Source organism: Salvelinus fontinalis, chromosome 2, assembly GCF_029448725.1.
Source record: "Salvelinus fontinalis isolate EN_2023a chromosome 2, ASM2944872v1, whole genome shotgun sequence".
Lineage (NCBI taxonomy): Eukaryota > Metazoa > Chordata > Actinopteri > Salmoniformes > Salmonidae > Salvelinus > Salvelinus fontinalis.
Genome location: NC_074666.1, coordinates 27,301,850 through 27,318,718, shown reverse-complemented (window position 1 = coordinate 27,318,718; position 16,869 = coordinate 27,301,850). Strand labels below are relative to the sequence as shown.

At 46.6% G+C, this 16,869-nt stretch overlaps 1 protein-coding gene across 2 annotated transcripts in view; it reads right to left on the bottom strand.

Annotated features, from left to right (window-relative positions):
• Positions 1 to 16,869, bottom strand: part of LOC129815395 (neurofibromin) — a 69,016-nt gene that overhangs the window by 26,004 nt on the left and 26,143 nt on the right. The window contains exons 22-35 of one of the 2 annotated variants that reach the window (XM_055869193.1): positions 16,705 to 16,827; positions 15,954 to 16,037; positions 13,632 to 13,748; positions 13,329 to 13,510; positions 12,854 to 13,065; positions 12,424 to 12,585; positions 9,729 to 9,832; positions 9,346 to 9,481; positions 8,982 to 9,044; positions 7,659 to 7,817; positions 7,443 to 7,540; positions 7,171 to 7,317; positions 6,796 to 6,942; positions 5,774 to 5,884 (exon numbers count right to left, since the gene is read on the bottom strand). In XM_055869193.1, coding sequence (XP_055725168.1) covers positions 5,774 to 5,884; positions 6,796 to 6,942; positions 7,171 to 7,317; positions 7,443 to 7,540; positions 7,659 to 7,817; positions 8,982 to 9,044; positions 9,346 to 9,481; positions 9,729 to 9,832; positions 12,424 to 12,585; positions 12,854 to 13,065; positions 13,329 to 13,510; positions 13,632 to 13,748; positions 15,954 to 16,037; positions 16,705 to 16,827 — 1,845 coding nt within the window. The remainder of the gene's footprint in view (positions 1 to 5,773; positions 5,885 to 6,795; positions 6,943 to 7,170; positions 7,318 to 7,442; positions 7,541 to 7,658; positions 7,818 to 8,981; positions 9,045 to 9,345; positions 9,482 to 9,728; positions 9,833 to 12,423; positions 12,586 to 12,853; positions 13,066 to 13,328; positions 13,511 to 13,631; positions 13,749 to 15,953; positions 16,038 to 16,704; positions 16,828 to 16,869) is intronic. The other variant, XM_055869202.1, reaches the window with a different exon arrangement.

Sequence of the window (16,869 nt, the reverse complement as noted above, 5' to 3'; positions counted from 1 at the left end):
CTTCAAAACAGACTACAAGCCATTCTAGTCAAAGCATCACACTGCCCACTGTCTGTTGCTAGGGAGGTTAGGGGAACTCCCTTCCTAAATAAATAGGACTGACTGTAGGGGTTAACGCCAAACGTTTAAACCCTACTCACATACTCTATTGTATGCATAATCATGCTGGAGAAGGCACATCTGCAGCACTGTGACGAGTGTATATCTACACATGCTTGATAACTATACCTGCATATTTATGGAGGTCACATTTGCAGGTGTGTGTAAGTACTGCGGTCGTGAGCCAGATGTTAGGGAGCCTCCATGGGGGAGAAAGAGGGCGAGGGTGGAGCAGAATGGGGGAGAATGAGATCTTAACCGTTGTCTCCAGTGTGTTCAGCACAGCTCACTGCAGTAACACAGCCTCTCCTCCACTACTGGTGCAGAGAGGATAGTCTCAATCTGCATCTCATTCACCGTGCTCTTTGTCTACTACCTATGTGGATTATAAACTTTTACTAATACATGTTACTGCTTTGATATGTAGCCTAGCTAATAGTGGGTTTGCTATCATGTTTCCAACTCATTTATCCTGGCATTTCCCCTGTGTTTCAAGGCGTGTGCTACTGATGCCCCCCAGCGTCCCTCCCCAATGTGTGGCCGTGCTATGGCTGTTGATGCTGGTGGGTCTCCAGGCCCTGGCTGTCTGCCCCCCAATGTGCACCTGTAAGCACAGCCACAGGGAGGTGGACTGTTCCTGGAGGGGCCTGAGGACGCTGCCCCTGGGCCTGCAGCACAACCTGCACTCCCTCAACCTGTCTCACAACCGCATCCACGACCTGGACGGCCAGCTGAGTACCTTCGTCCACCTCCGCACCCTGGACCTGTCCCACAACAGGCTGGTCCGCCTGCCCAGCGCTCTGCCCAGAGCCCTGTGGGAGCTCCACACTGCAGCCAACGGCATCCACCTGCTGGACAAGAACGACACAGCCTACCAGTGGAACCTGCGGGTCCTCGACCTGTCCAATAACAAGCTAGAACGGGCCGTGTTCATCAACAACACCTTGACCAGCCTGCGCCTGCTCAACCTCAGCCACAACCACTTTTGGACCGTGCCTACCAACATGCCTGTCAGCCTGGAGACCGTGGACATTTCACACAACTCCCTGGTGCAGATGCTGCCTGGCACTCTGGCACGGCTGTTTAGGCTGACCACATTCTACCTGCACTCCAACCGCTTCTCCTCTGTGGGCCCCGGGGCCTTCAGCCAGCTGGGCAGCCTGCGGCTCCTCTCCCTGGGGGACAACCCCTGGGCCTGTGAGCACCAGACCAACATCACCCACCTGCTGGCCTGGCTCAAGCATACCTCCACCCGTGTGCTGGGCTGCCCCTGCCACACTCACTCTGTCTGTGGAGAGCATCCTCTGGCCAGGACTGGAGGGTGGCACTTTGCCTCCTACACTCAGCCTCCCCTGGCTGCTGGTACTCAGGAGGAGCGGAGCCACCCTCCCCCTCCAGAGTCCCTCACCAGGTGGCCTTGGTACCTGTCCGAGTCTGCCCTGCTCAACACTCAGCGCCACAGCAGGAAATCCCCAGGACACCCCAGTGGATCAGAGGACCACGACCTCTTTACAGACCAATACCCATTCACCTCCACCCCTCTAGCCATTTCCACCGTGCCCACTGACAGGTCCCACACAGACAACAGCTTGACAAGCACAGGCGACCCCTTCCTAACAGACACTGCATTTACTACTGACAGCTTCTATACCACTGACAACCCCTCTACCATCACAAGGAGAACAGCCACCCTCCGCACCAGGAGTGTCAAGAGGCCTAACCAGGGTGGCTCCCCGGTACGCAACACCAGCCCAGGCCCCAGGTCTACACTCCCACTACTACTGAAACTGTGGTTCTTCCTGACTCACACCCGGTATGTCCTCTGAAAATTGAAGGAAATGTCTGGAGTTGGAGTAATGTCCTTGTCAGACTTTGGACATACAACTGCACAAACACACAGAAATGAGTATCATTAAACCAACTTTGTTGTTTTCTTCCCATTTTGAATACTGTAAGACACTTACTCAAACTAACTCTTCTGCATTACTTTAATCAATAACAATATACTGTATGACATGCACAGGCAGCATCCATGTACACACCCTGCACACTAACACTACTAGTCTACCACTATATGGCCAGTATCATTTTTGGGATACTGAACAAATACTTTAGTACTCACTATCTGCATAACTCTGTTTTCATCATCAACTTTTAATACTTAAAAAGGTCCAAAGCAGCCGTTTTTATCTCAATATCAAATCAGTTCTGGATAATTAAATAACTTAGAGTGATTGTTTTCAATTAAATTGTTCAAAAATAGCTTCTTAGCAAAGAGCAATTTCTCAAGCAAGAATGTTGCTAGGACTGTCTGGGAGTGGTCTGAGTGGGGAGAAAAAAGCTGAAAACGAGCTGTTCTTTCCAGGGGAGAATGACTGCCCCCTCTCATTGAGCCATGGCAGTTCGAGGCTGACCATGGTACTGCAGGTAATGACTGGAGTGGAATAGTATCAAATACATCAAACACATGGTTTCCAGGTGTTTGATGCCATTCCATTTGCTCCTTTCTGGCCATGTTTATGAGCCATCCTCCCCTCAGCAGCTTTCTGCGCTGCAGGCATTGTTAGCAGAAAACAGGATCCCCCATTATAGTGAACGGAAAAATTGGCATCTTCGTGGTCAATCTTTATGTAAAAAAAAAAAAGTTTTGAAGACAAACATGGTTCCAGTAATTGCTTCTAATACACCAGATGTAGGTCTTTGAAGCAATTATTTTAAAATCGCACACAGAAGTTAAGGATAATTTAGTTGCTAATGGCAGCCGGCAGTACCCTGGTCGTCCTTCAATTCAACTTGAGTTAATCAATGAGAGCGTTATTGAGTCTTCACATAGGAATGAATAGTGCCACGTGATCGATGGATTTTCCTGCTAAAAAAAATAAAGGGAACACTAAAATAACACATCCTAGATCTGAATGAATGAAATATTCTTATTAAATACTTTTTTCTTTACATAGTTGAATGCGCTGACAACAAAATCACACAAAAATGATCAATGGAAATCAAATTTATCAACCCATGGAGGTCTGGATTTGGAGTCACACTCAAAATTAAAGTGGAAAACCACACTACAGGCTGATCCAACTTTGATGTAATGTCCTTAGAACAAGTCAAAATGAGGCTCAGTAGTGTGTGGCCTCCACATGCCTGTATGACCTCCCTACAACGCCTGGGCATGCTCCTGCTGAGGTGGCGGATGGTCTCCTGAGGGATCTCCTCCCAGACCTGGACTAAAGCATCCGCCAACTCCTGGACAGTCTGTGGTGCAACGTGGCGTTGGTGGATGGAGCGAGACATGATGTCCCAGATGTGCTCAATTGGATTCAGGTCTGGGGAACGGGCGGGCCAGTCCATAGCACCAATGCCTTCCTCTTGCAGGAACTGCTGACACACTCCAGCCACATGAGGTCTAGCATTGTCTTGCATTAGGAGGAACCCAGGGCCAACCGCACCAGCATATGGTCTCACAAGGGGTCTGAGGATCTCATCTCGGTACCTAATGGCAGTCAGGCTACCTCTGGCGAGCACATGGAGGGCTGTGCGGCCCCCCAAAGAAATGCCACCCCACACCATGACTGACCCACCGCCAAACCGGTCATGCTGGAGGATGTTGCAGGCAGCAGAACGTTCTCCACGGCATCTCCAGACTCTGTCACATGTGCGTGTGAACCTGCTTTCATCTGTGAAGAGCACAGGGCGCCAGTGGCGAATTTGCCAATCTTGGTGTTCTCTGGCAAATGCCGAACGTCCTGCACGGTGTTGGGCTGTAAGCACAACCCCCACCTGTGGACGTCGGGCCCTCATACCACCCTCATGGAGTCTGTTTCTGACCGTTTGAGCAGACACATGCACATTTGTGGCCTGCTGGAGGTCATTTTGCAGGGCTCTGGCAGTGCTCCTCCTTGCACAAAGGCGGAGGTAGCGGTCCTGCTGCTGGGTTGTTGCCCTCCTACGCCCTCCTCCACGTCTCCTGATGTACTGGCCTGTCTCCTGGTAGCGCCTCCATGCTCTGGACACTACGCTGACAGACACAGCAAACCTTCTTGCCACAGCTCGCATTGATGTGCCATCCTGGATGAGCTGCACTACCTGAGCCACTTGTGTGGGTTGTAGACTCCATCTCATGCTACCACTAGAGTGAAAGCACCGCCAGCATTCAAAAGTGACCAAAACATCAGCAAGGAAGCATAGGAACTGAGAAGTGGTCTGTGGTCACCACCTGCAGAACCACTCCTTTTTTGGCGGTGTCTTGCTAATTGCCTATAATTTCCACCTTTTGTCTATTCCATTTGCACAACAGCATGTGAAATGTATTGTCAATCAGTGTTGCTTCCTAAGTGGACAGTTTGATTTCACAGAAGTGTGATTGACTTGGAGTTACATTGTGTTGTTTAAGTGTTCCCTTTATTTTTTTGAGCATACACACACACACACTCACACTCATTGGTTCTTTCACAACAATTTAGAAGCTATGACCTTGACTCAGCAGCAGGTGGCACCATACTGTATCTTTATGTTTCCTACTGGCACCACAGTGGGCTACATCACTCAATCACATCCACAAATACGTGTGTGTGTGTGTGTGTGTGTGTGTGTGTGTGTGTGTGTGTGTGTGTGTGCGGGAGAGAGTGAGGGAGAGAATGTTCATGGGCTGTAGATGGTTGGATCTCAGCTAGAGACTTGGAAACAAACAGTTTTGTGATTTTCCATGGGTACAGCTAAACAGAAACACCGGCCACCCCATTGTGGTGAGTTGCCAATGCCTACAGTCAACTATAACGATGTCATTAGCCAGGTGCAATAAAATACCTCCGCCCAAACTGTTGGCTTCTCACAAATCATCACCACTGAAGCTGAGAGGGTTTATCTCATAATAACCGGTAAGTGGCAGATCTTTGAATGGTGTTGGTGGTCCCGTTGTTGTTATAATTGCTCAGATGTTTATTGAGATCAATTTGCTGGCATTCATCGATCAAATCAGTTTACTAAGATTAACTTATTTAGAATGTACAGTGACCTTAATACAATACAGCTTTAATATGGAAACAGCTCATGAGAAATGTACTAGATTTACAAATGAAAGAGTGTAAAAAATGCTGTTCTACCTGGCATGCTGGTGACTGTGGCATGTTGGTTGTCTTATGTCTACATTGGCAGTTTGACCACAGAAAGAGAATGTATGTTCGTAGTGGTGTGCTGCAAATGGTTGCGATGGCCATTTTCTTGCTGGCTCAACATGGGACTGTGATCGGAACCAACTGCACCAATTCCACGTGCAGCAGCACCAATTCCACGTGCAGCAGCACCAATTCCACATGCAGCAGCACCAACTCCTCTCCCCCACTCTCCTCTCTGTGGGGGTTTGGCCTCATGCTCCTGGCTCTGTCCCCCACTCTCCTGCAGCAGATAGCTACTCTCTGATGGCAGCAAGGCAGCTGTATTCACCATGTACTTCCTCAATCTGGGATGTCCAACTATTCTTTAACTACATATATTCTCACCCTAAGGAAGACCATGATGACCTGTACTCATTGGACACTTTATAAAAACCTTTTGTTATCTACTAAAATATAGCACACATGTTAAAACTATGTTTCTGAATAAAAGCATCGTGATAAACTGAATACAGCATTTTGCGACTTACTGTTGAAATGTGACAGTCTGCATGCCTCACCTGCGTGTGATGTAGTAGAAGACAGGGTTGCCGTTCTTGGAGGTGCCAGCCTGGTAGAAGATGTTGAGGGTCTTCAGGGCTTTGAACTCATCTTTCTCATGTACCTGGTGTCTGAGGGAGCAGGAGCAGGATCAAGACAGGGAAATACTTTCAGAGTACTACTAAAACAACCTCTGCCTCAGATGCTTTCATATCCTGTTTTATGAGACCGCTTTGTGATAGTGAGATCTACAGGTACCTGCCGAAATAAAGGAAATGCTTGAGTAAATAAGGGATACAAAGTACACCGAGTGTACAAAGCATTATGAAAACCTGTTCTTTCCATGACAGACTGACCAGGTGAATCCAGGTGAAAGCTATGATCCCTTATTGATGTCACTTGTTAATTCATTTTTAGTTCTGAGGGCAAAAGGAGGGGGAGCAACTCAATATTAGGATGGTGTTATTAATGTTTGTACACTCAGTGTATATTGAAAGCAGGTGCTTCCACATAGGTGTGGTTCCTGAGTAAATTAAGCAATTAACATCCCATGCTTAGGGTATAAAAACGCCCAGCTGCCCATTATTTTGGCTACCATGGCTAGAAGACATCTCAGTGACTTTGAAAGAGGGGTCTCAAAGGAGCATAGGGAGGTTAAAGTAAGTGTAAGTGTAAGTGTGTGTAAGTGTAAGTGTAAGTGTAAGTGTAAGTGTGTGTGTGTGTGTGTGTGTGTGTTTTGGTCCCCACAAGGATTGTAAAACAAATGTGTGTCAAGTCACCAGATATCAACCCAATCTTCTCCCAATTATGGGAGATTCTAGAGCAGCGCCTGAGACAGCGTTTTACTCTTCCATCAACAAAACAACAAATTAAGGAATTTCTCGAGGAAGAACAGTGCCACATCCCACCAATAGATTCTACAAGTGTCTAGAACTCTATGTGAATTGAAGCTGTTCTGGCCCAATGCCCTATTAAGCCACTATGTTGGTGTTTCCTTTATTTGGGCAGTTACCTGTATGTAATAGTAACTTGATGCATGTACCTTGTCATAAACTCCTCAAACTTGGAGCTGGTGAGGTTGAGGCTGGACCAGTGGGTGTCAGCCACAGGTTTGTGCTCTGGGGGCCCCAGGTAGGCCAGGAGGGTGGCCATCTTGTCAAAAGGCCGTCTTCCCACTGCCTTATGATCCCTGATGAAGAACAACAAAGTTAGCAATAATTTCAGAGGTTACCATAACATCCAGTCTACTCTTTGATGCACATCTGCCACATGCAGAAGGTACAGAGGTGTACAATAGTATCAAACAAAGCCTCCTGTGAGATGGGCATTTGTTTATTCTAAAGATCTGGGTTATGTGAAACATCTTCCTTATCTCTTGTAACATCTAAGCCATACATGTTCCATTCTGCCCACTCACCTGTTGCTAGAGAGGTACTGTCCTATCTTTTCCTGGTTGTTCCACAGCAGCCGGTGCAGGGCCAGAACGTTGCCATCACTGATGAAGGACAGGCTGTGGTTGACTGAGTCACTGGCAGGGCAGTCTGATGCGATGTCCAGGAAAAACCTACAGCACATAGGTCAAAGGAACAAGATGTAGCTACGCCTGCTAGGGTAATTAGTATCCAGTGAAAACATCCAATACATATCAATGCATTCTCAGAGACGGAAGAGATCCTTCTGTTATCATACCTTCTAGCTGCATCAAAGTTGCTTTTGACAAAGTCATTAAAAGGCCTCATGTGCTCCTCTTTGGTGAATACAACATGGTTGGCAATGCTCTGCTGGATCTGTAAGAGAACATTAAAACCATGTTAACAACAAGGCCAGATCCTCAAATAGAATATAGCATATTATTAAAACATATCAGCTTTGTATACATGTGGCCTGGATATCCTGTCCACTTACCTTGGACATGAGCTTAAGGCCCCTCTCAATCCTGGGAGGAGGTTTCTTATCCAGGATGCCTGCCTCATAGGGGGACACTATGGCAGGGTTGATAAAACGTAGGAACATGGCACTGCCCACCGCCCCTATGCTGTTCTGGGGGAAACGCTGGCTGACCACCTGTGTGTGAGGGTGTTGGAGGGATGGTAAGAACAGGGGATGATTCATTGTTAGAGAGAGGGAGAAGAGGCGAGGGCATGGGTTGGAGAAGATAGAAGGGTAGAAAGAGTGCAGGGCGGAGAGTGGGGAGGGAGACAAAGTATTCCACAGTCTAGAGGACAAGATGGCCACATCATCACCTCCAAACCACATTCACAACGCTAGGCCCGCTTCAAAACTGAGTTAAGAGATTAAAAAGGAAAGCAAGGTACCTGGGAATCTTGAAAAAGGGGAGAGGAGAATCTTAGACCAGTCCTAACTACTAGGGTAGACGTGATACTGTACGCTTCTGAAAAAACAATGGGCGATGTTCAATTAAATCAATGTCCTGCATGTCCGCATACTAAAATGGTATCAGTTGTAACACACGTGTGTTTTAAAAGGGATATTGCAGCAGTGGAATTACTAGGCTGTGAGATAATGCAACCTCATGAAAAGTCTTGTTTCATTGCTGCTATAATAAGACAAGCTGTCATTAATGACCTGCAGTATTAGAGTGATTTGAAAGGTCAGCCAATTACCAGGCCTCCACAGCTTACCCAGTCCCATCAACACAGGATATTTATCGTTAGCAAATTTGACCATCATGCCAATATGACATCAGCCTATGATGGATGCACAACAATAAGCTGCAGATTTCAGATACGGTAAATGCAGTATAGAGAACTGAGGGTGTGGAGGTATTTCTGCACTGCGAAACTTAGCTAGTAATGAATTTCAGAGAAAGCCTTAGGACTTCACAAGTGTTACACATTCCATGAGAGCTTTCAAAAAAGCGGAGTGGATCCTGAGTCGCACAGCACAACTATGTGCCAAAGTGCTCCTTGACCATCTGCAACATGAGCCTGTTTTCATCGACCCCCAAACTCCTTTCAACACCAACCAGTAACAGCAGTGGATAGGAATACTGCAGTTTCACCAGTGCCAAGAGTTTGTTTGTGGTGAGCGTACATTAAAATCCATATAAACTCATTTGAAAGTAAAAGTATTAGTAGTGGGATTTCAGGTGAGGATTGTAAGGAGGGCGGGAGTATAAAGTAGTTTAAGGTGATAGAACAGCAAGAGGGTGAATGACCTTCCCTTTCTTTCAACAGAGTGGCCAGGGAGAACGTTCTCTGAACTTACTGCTTTTTTGCTTTCCTTTTTCTCTTTAACTGTGGCTTTATTCAGTAGAGAGTGGCAAGTTGCCTACAGAACAGAGATGGGCACAAAAAAGGTCACGGCAAACACACACACCACAAACACGCACTGCACAAATACTTCTACATTCATATACAGACACTGCACAAAAGTGCAAATCTTACCTTTTGATGTACATTTACCTAGTTCATAAAAACCCCCCTGAAAACATCATGTGAAAACATAATGGTGGCCATTGCAGAAAAAGTTAAAATATTCAAATAAATGGAACCCTGTCTGTTAAGATGGGGGTTTACAGACTGTGGAGTGGGTTGGAGTTGGCAGTAGAGGTGTGCAGTCTAATATGTACCTGGAACAGGCAGTGACAGACACTGCGCAGCTGAGGGGGGAACTCTGTGGAGGAGTTGATGATGGCCAGGAAGAAACGGTTGGTGATCTGCAGCAGGTTCCTCTGGTTCTCCTCCAGGATCTCACTCTGCTCCAGCCTGCAGCCAAAGACATGGAACCAGCCAGTCACAACCACAGACACAGTAGGAGATACTGAACCAGTCAAAACCAGAGACAGCATCGAACAATGCAACAGGTCATGTACCGTACAATTCTTCTTCCATGTTGCAAAAATAAATCTAAGATGGTAGGGAGGGGGCTGCCTTGGTTTAAATAGTACAGCTGGAAAACAAAGTGGGTGAATGAGTGAATGTGTTGTGTCTGTGGGGTCAGGGGGTAGGGTACCTGGTGGGGTCCACCTCGAAGCTGATGAGCTGCCACTCTGGGGCGGTGATGACCCCTCTGAGAAGAGGCTCTAGAAGCTTCTGCAGGTATGTGGCCCCATACACCTGAAAACAGCAGAGGGGTGGATACACAAAACACACAAACTCAAAACTAACACTATAGAAAGCAGGCACCATGCTTATTTGAAAGCCAAAGACCACATACAGTTGAAGTCGGGAAGTTTACATACACCGAGCCAAATTAATTTAAACTCAGTTTTCACAATTCCTGACATTTAACCCTTGTAAAAATTCCCTGTCTTAGGTCAGTTAGGATCACCACTATATTTTAAGAATGTGAAATGTCAGAATAATAGTGGAGAAAATGATTTCTTTCAGCTTTTATTGCTTTCATCACATTCCCAGTGGGTCAGAAGTTTACATACACTCAATTAGTATTTGGTAGCATTGCCTTTAAATTGATTATCTTGGGTCAACTGTTTTAGGTACCCTTCCACAAGCTTCCCACAATAAGTTGGGTGAATTTTGACCCATTCCTCCTGACAGAGCTGGTGCAACTGAGTCAGGTTTGTAGGCCTCCTTGCTCGCACACGCTTTTTCAATTCTGCCCACAAATTTTCTATGGGATTGAGGTCAGGGCTTTGTGATGGCCACTCCAATACCTTGACTTTGTTGTCCTTAAGCCATTTTGCCACAACTTTGGAAGTATGCTTGGGCTCATTGTCCATTTGGATTACCCATTTGCAACCAAGCTTTAACTTCTTGACTGATGTCTTGAGATGCTGCTTCAGTATATCCACATAATTTTCCTCCTCATGAAGCTATCTATTTTGTGAAGTGCACCAGTCCCTCCCTCAGGAAAACACTCCCACAACATGATGCTGCCACCCCCGTGCTTCACGGTTGGGATGGTGTTCTTCGGCTTGCAAGCATCCCCCTTTTTCCTACAAACATAACGATGGTCATTATTGTTCCAAACAGTTCCATTTTTGTTTCATCAGACCAGAGGTAGTCTGGCTTTTTTCTGGCGGTTTTCGAGCAGTGACTTCTTCCTTGCTAAGTGACCTTTCAGGTTGTGTCGATATACACTGCTCAAAAAAATAAAAGGGAACACTTAAACAACACAATGTAACTCCAAGTCAATCACACTTCTGTGAAATCAAACTGTCCACTTAGGAAGCAACACTGATTGACAATACATTTCACATGCTGTTGTGCAAATGGAATAGACAAAAGGTAAAAATTACAAGTGGCTCAGGTAGTGCAGCTCATCCAGGATGGCACATCAATGCGAGCTGTGGCAAAAAGGTTTGCTGTGTCTGTCAGCGTAGTGTCCAGAGCATGGAGGCGCTACCAGGAGACAGGCCAGTACATCAGGAGACGTGGAGGAGGCCGTAGGAGGGCAACAACCCAGCAGCAGGACCGCTACCTCCGCCTTTGTGCAAGGAGGAGCACTGCCAGAGCCCTGCAAAATGACCTCCAGCAGGCGACAAATGTGCATGTGGCAGACACAGCAAACCTTCATGCCACAGCTCGCATTGATGTGCCATCCTGGATGAGCTGCACTACCTGAGCCACTTGAGTGGGTTGTAGACTCCATCTCATGCTACCACTAGAGTGAAAGCACCGCCAGCATTCAAAAGTGACCAAAACATCAGCAAGGAAGCATAGGAACTGAGAAGTGGTCTGTGGTCACCACCTGCAGAACCACTCCTTTATTGGGGGTGTCTTGCTAATTGCCTATAATTTCCACCTTTTGTCTATTCCATTTGCACAACAGCATGTGAAATTTATTGTCAATCAGTGTTGCTTCCTAAGTGGACAGTTTGATTTCACAGAAGTGTGATTGACTTGGAGTTACATTGTGTTGTTTAAGTGTTCCCTTTATTTTTTTGAGCAGTGTAGTACTCGTTTTACTGTGGATATAGATACTTTTGTACCTGTTTCTTCCAGCATCTTCACAAGGTCCTTTGCTGTTGTTCTGGGATTAAGTTGCACTTTTCCCATCAAAGTACGTTCATCTCTAGGAGACAGAACGCGTCTCTTTCCTGAGCGTTATGACGGCTGCGTGGTCCCATGGCGTTTATACTTGCGTACTATTGTTTGTACAGATGAAAGTGGTAACTTCAGGTGTTTGGAAATTGGTCCCAAGGATGAACCAGACTTGTGAAGGTCTACAATTGCTTTTCTGAGGTCTTGGCTAATTTCTATTGATTTTTCCATGATGTCAAGCAAAGAGGAACTGAGTATGAAGGTAGGCCTTGAAATACATCCACAGGTACACCGCCAATTCACTCAAATTATGTCAATTAGCCTATCAGAAGCTTCTAAAGCCATGACATAATTTTCTGGAATTGTCCAAGCTGTTTAAAGGCATAGTCAACTTAGTGGATGTAAACTTCTGACCCACTGGAATTTAATTATAAGTGAAATAATCTGTCTGCAAACAATTGTTGGAAAACTTACTTGTGTCATTCACAAAGTAAATGTCCTAACCGACTTGCCAAAACTATTGTTTGTGAACAAGACATTTGTGGAGAAAACAAGTTTTAATGACTCCAACCTAAGTGTATGTAAACTTCTGACTTCAACTGTAGTGTGTCATATCCTTTGTCAGAGAGCAGGGGTATTTTGCATAGTAAAAAAAGTTTGTCCACATTTTCATGCCTGGGCACCCAACCAGTCATGTTGTGTACCTTAAAGCAGAAGGTCATGATTTTACTGGCTAGACTGTTTCCTCTGAAAAGTGTCTGCATGGAGTCAGCAAGCTCCACCTCCTTGGAGAACATGTTCCACAGCAGCTGGTAGAGGAGGTGGCGTGAGTCAAACAGAGTCACCAGCACCCGCGCCAGCTCATCCTGACATGAGAAATTAATTGTTACTGACACAGCTCACACTCTGACACCTGCAATCTACACAACACTGGCACAGCACTGGCGCAATACTAGCGCATTCATTCATATTCATACCTCAACAATCTCAGTGTGGTACAGTTGTGTAATATAAGCTAAAACAGTGAACACTATTTGTTTTAAAAGTTATTCCATTTTCACCCCCAGGTGTAATATAAATGTAAAGATGTCAGGTCCCAGAGAAAGGACAGTGGGTGGTGAATAGACTACATACCCATTGGGAGCAGGGCACTACGTTGGCCAGAGCCATGGCAATAGGCAGCTCTCCCTGGTCTCCCATCATGGTGACCAGCTCCACCAGCCTCTCAAAACGGTCAGCAAGCACTGTCTCTGCCAGTGTGTCAAACTCTGTCCCCTGCTGCAAGATCTTAGTCAGCACCTCCATGAAGGTGGCCCTCGTCTGCAGGTCCTTATGGTAGCCCAGACCTACACAGACAGAAAGAGAGAGACATGTATTGTAATCTTACCTAAGTCTGACAAAAGGGAAGAACATTGACCATGGGCAAGTATTGTTTTAACGACCCTACACTAATGATGAATTAGATGTAATGAACAGAGATCCAATTAAAGCCACTTCCACTATTACATCTTATTTCACATGTTAAGCACTTTAAACATGAAGCAGCCAACCAAAGAGTGAGCCTAAGCCTCATTCCTGATAAGTTGATATGTTAGGTTTCCAGACTGACCAATGGAGTGCATGAGGCCACTGTCCACGTTGGCGTTGAGGAGGTTGGACATGGCCAGGACGGTGCAGTGTCTGAGGGAGGCCAGGCGTCGAGACATGCCCCTCTTCCTCCCTGCCACCTGCTGCCCATCATCCTCCACCTCACTACAGTCATTCAGTAGGTTCATGAACAGGGTGAAGTACCTGGGAGGAGGAGAAAGATACTCTACTCATTCTCTTTTAGAACACTTTATGACGTAAGCCACATTGCATAAGTAATGAACTTCAATAGTAACAGTGAGTAAAGAGAGGATAGCTGACGTACTTGAGGAAGAGCTGGGACTTGGCCTCCATCAGTTCCACTCCATCTCCCTCCTCAGGCTGGAGGGGCAGGCCAGCTAGCAGAGACACCACCGCCTCCATACTGGCCTGGTCCAGGTCCCTGTATATCACACAGCACAAAGCATAGTTCAGGGGTTAGAGGTCAGATCAAATCACATTTTAATTTCACATGCTTCGTAAACAACAGGTTTAGACTAACAGTGAAATGCTTACTTCACAATGACGCAGAATACAATAAATTTTTTTTTAAAGAAAGTAACATTAGGAATAAATACACAATGAGCAATGATAGCTTGGCTCTATACATGGGGTAGCAGTACCGAGTCTATGTACAGGGGTACTAGGAAATGAAGGTAGATATGTACATACTGTATAGGTAGAGGTAAAGTGACTAGGCAACAGGATAGATAATAGACAGTAGCAGCAGCGTGTGTGTGTATATATATACATCTGATGGAGTTTCAGTAAGTGCAAGTGTGTGGGTAGAGTCTAGTGTGGGTGCATAGAGTCAAAGGGTCAATGCTGATAGTCCGGGTAGCTATTTGGTTAATTTAGTACAGGTAGCTAGTCGGTTAACTTTTGGCTTGGAGTTTAACCCCAGTTATGTACTGGGCCGTATGCACTACCCTCTATAGCATCTTGCGGTCGGATGCTCCTTTGTCTTGCCGACATTGAGGGAGAGGTTGTTGTCCTGGCACCACACTGCCAGGTCTTTAAACTCCTCCCTATAGGTGGTCTCATCGTCGTTGATCAGGTCCACCACCATGTCATCGGCAAACTTGATGATGGTATTGGAGTCGTGGGCGGCCACGCAGTCGTGGGTGAACAGGGAGTACAGGATGGGGCTAAGCACGCACTCCTGATGGGACCCCGTGTTGAGGGTCAGTGTAGCGAATGTATTGCTGCCTAACCTGACCCCCTGGGGCGGCCCTTTAGGAAGTCCAGGATCCTGTTGCAGAGGGAGGTGTTCAGTCCCAGGGTCCTTAGCTTAGTGATGAGTTTGAGGGCACTATGGTGTTGAACTTTGAGTTGTAGTCAATTAACCGCATTCTCAAGTAGGTGTTCCTTTGTCCAGGTGGGAAAGGGCAGTGTAGAGTGCAATAGAGATTGTGTCATCTGTGGATCTGTTTGGGGGGTATGCAAATTGGAGTCGGTCTAGGGTTTCTGGGATGATGGTGTTGATGTGAGCCTTTCAAAGCATTTCATGGCTACAGATGTGAGTGCTACGGGGCGGTAGTCACTTAGAAAGGTTACGTTGGCGTTCTTGGACACAGGGACTATTATTTTCTGCTTGAACATGTGGATATTACAGACTGGGTCAGGGAGACGTTGAAAAAGTCACTTGCCAGATGGTCACAGCCTATGCTCTGACTACGCGTCCTGGTAATCCGTCTGAATGTTAACGTGTTTAAAGGTCTTACTCACATCGGCTACAGAGAGTGTGATCACACTCATCCAGAAGAGCTGGTGCTCTCATGCATGGTTCAGTGTCGCTTGCCTCGAAGCTAGCATAAAAGGCATTTAGCTCGTCTGGTAGGCTTGCTTCACTGGACAGCTCTCTGCTGGGTTTCCCTTTGTAATCCGTGATAGTTTGCAAGCCCTGCCACATCCTGACGAGCGTCAGAGCCGGTGTAGTAGGATTCGATCTTAGTCCTGTATTGATACTTTGTCTGTTTGATGGTTTGTTGCAGGGCATAGAAGGATTTCTTATAAGCATCCAAATTGGTGCCTGTAATTCATGGCTTCTTGTTGGGATATGTACGTACGGTCACTGTGAGGACTGTGGCGGAAGAATCAGAATTAGTTAGGTAACATAGATAATTAAGATGTCTTAACTGCATAATATGCTTATTATAAGAATGTATCCCTTCGGACTCTGGTGTTGGCAGTTGCACTTCCTCCCTCAGCTCGGGCTTAGTAACCTGGGGCCCAGAGAGGGGAGAAGTCAGGCTTGTCTTTCACATGTCTCTGGTGCTATGCAGCATATCAGAAAGATTAGAGGACAGGGGAGAACATTGTCTTCACATGTGAATGTGTCTTTACCTATTCTAAACCATGTGAAGGGATGGTGTGATTGATGGGGAACCATGCACTTGTCTCCACAATGTCTGTGAGCCAGTCACTCCCTCCTCGGGGGAGATAATGTCTGAGAAAAGATATGTGGGGTAGTGTCTGGAACCATTGTATGTCATCTCTGATGTTGCACCTAACCTGGGGGAGTGTATGACCTAGAGGCTCACTCCCCTCAGTGAGCTTGTCCAGGCTTGCAGTCAAGAAGGGGGGGGGGGGGGTAGTAGTACAGTACCTGGTAAGACACTTGACATCATCATCAGCCGCCTGGTTTGAGGTGCCCATCACCCAGTCTGTTAGGTACTCCACCATCTTATTCCTGCCAGGGACAAATGGACATTATTTGGCTGTATGTAAATGCAACATCATGGTCTTTGTATTACTCCATGTCAGTTGATATGTTGCGGTAAACCTGGACAGTACAGAACATGTTTGACTGACAGTCTAGAATCCAGGAGGACATTCTCACCTGAACTTTGCCTCTTGGCAGAAGGACAGGTTGTCTCGATCTCTCACCTGAACTTTGTCTCTTGGCAGAAGGCCAGGTCGTCTCGATCTCTCACCTGAACTTTGTCTCTTGGCAGAAGGCCAGGTCGTCTCGATCTCTCACCTGAACTTCGTCTCTTGGCAGAAGGCCAGGTCGTCTCGATCTCTCACCTGAACTTCATCTCCTGGCAGAAGGACAGGTCGTCTCGATCTCTCACCTGAACTTTGTCTCTTGGCAGAAGGCCAGGTCGTCTCGATCTCTCACCTGAACTTTGTCTCTTGGCAGAAGGCCAGGTCGTCTCGATCTCTCACCTGAACTTTGTCTCTTGGCAGAAGGACAGGTCGTCTCGATTGCTTACCTGAACTTCATCTCCTGGCAGAAGGACAGGTCGTCTCGATCTCTCACCTGAACTTTGTCTCTTGGCAGAAGGACAGGTCGTCTCGATCTCTCACCTGAACTTTGTCTCTTGGCAGAAGGACAGGTCGTCTCAATTGCTTACCTGAACTTCATCTCCTGGCAGAAGGACAGGTCATCTCGTCTCTCCATCATCACCTCCACCAGCTGGCACAGCTTGGTCTTCATCTGGATGGCATGCACCATGTTGCCCAGGATACGCACGTACCTGCCAACACAGCACAGGGCATGGGGAGAATGAGAGTGGGCA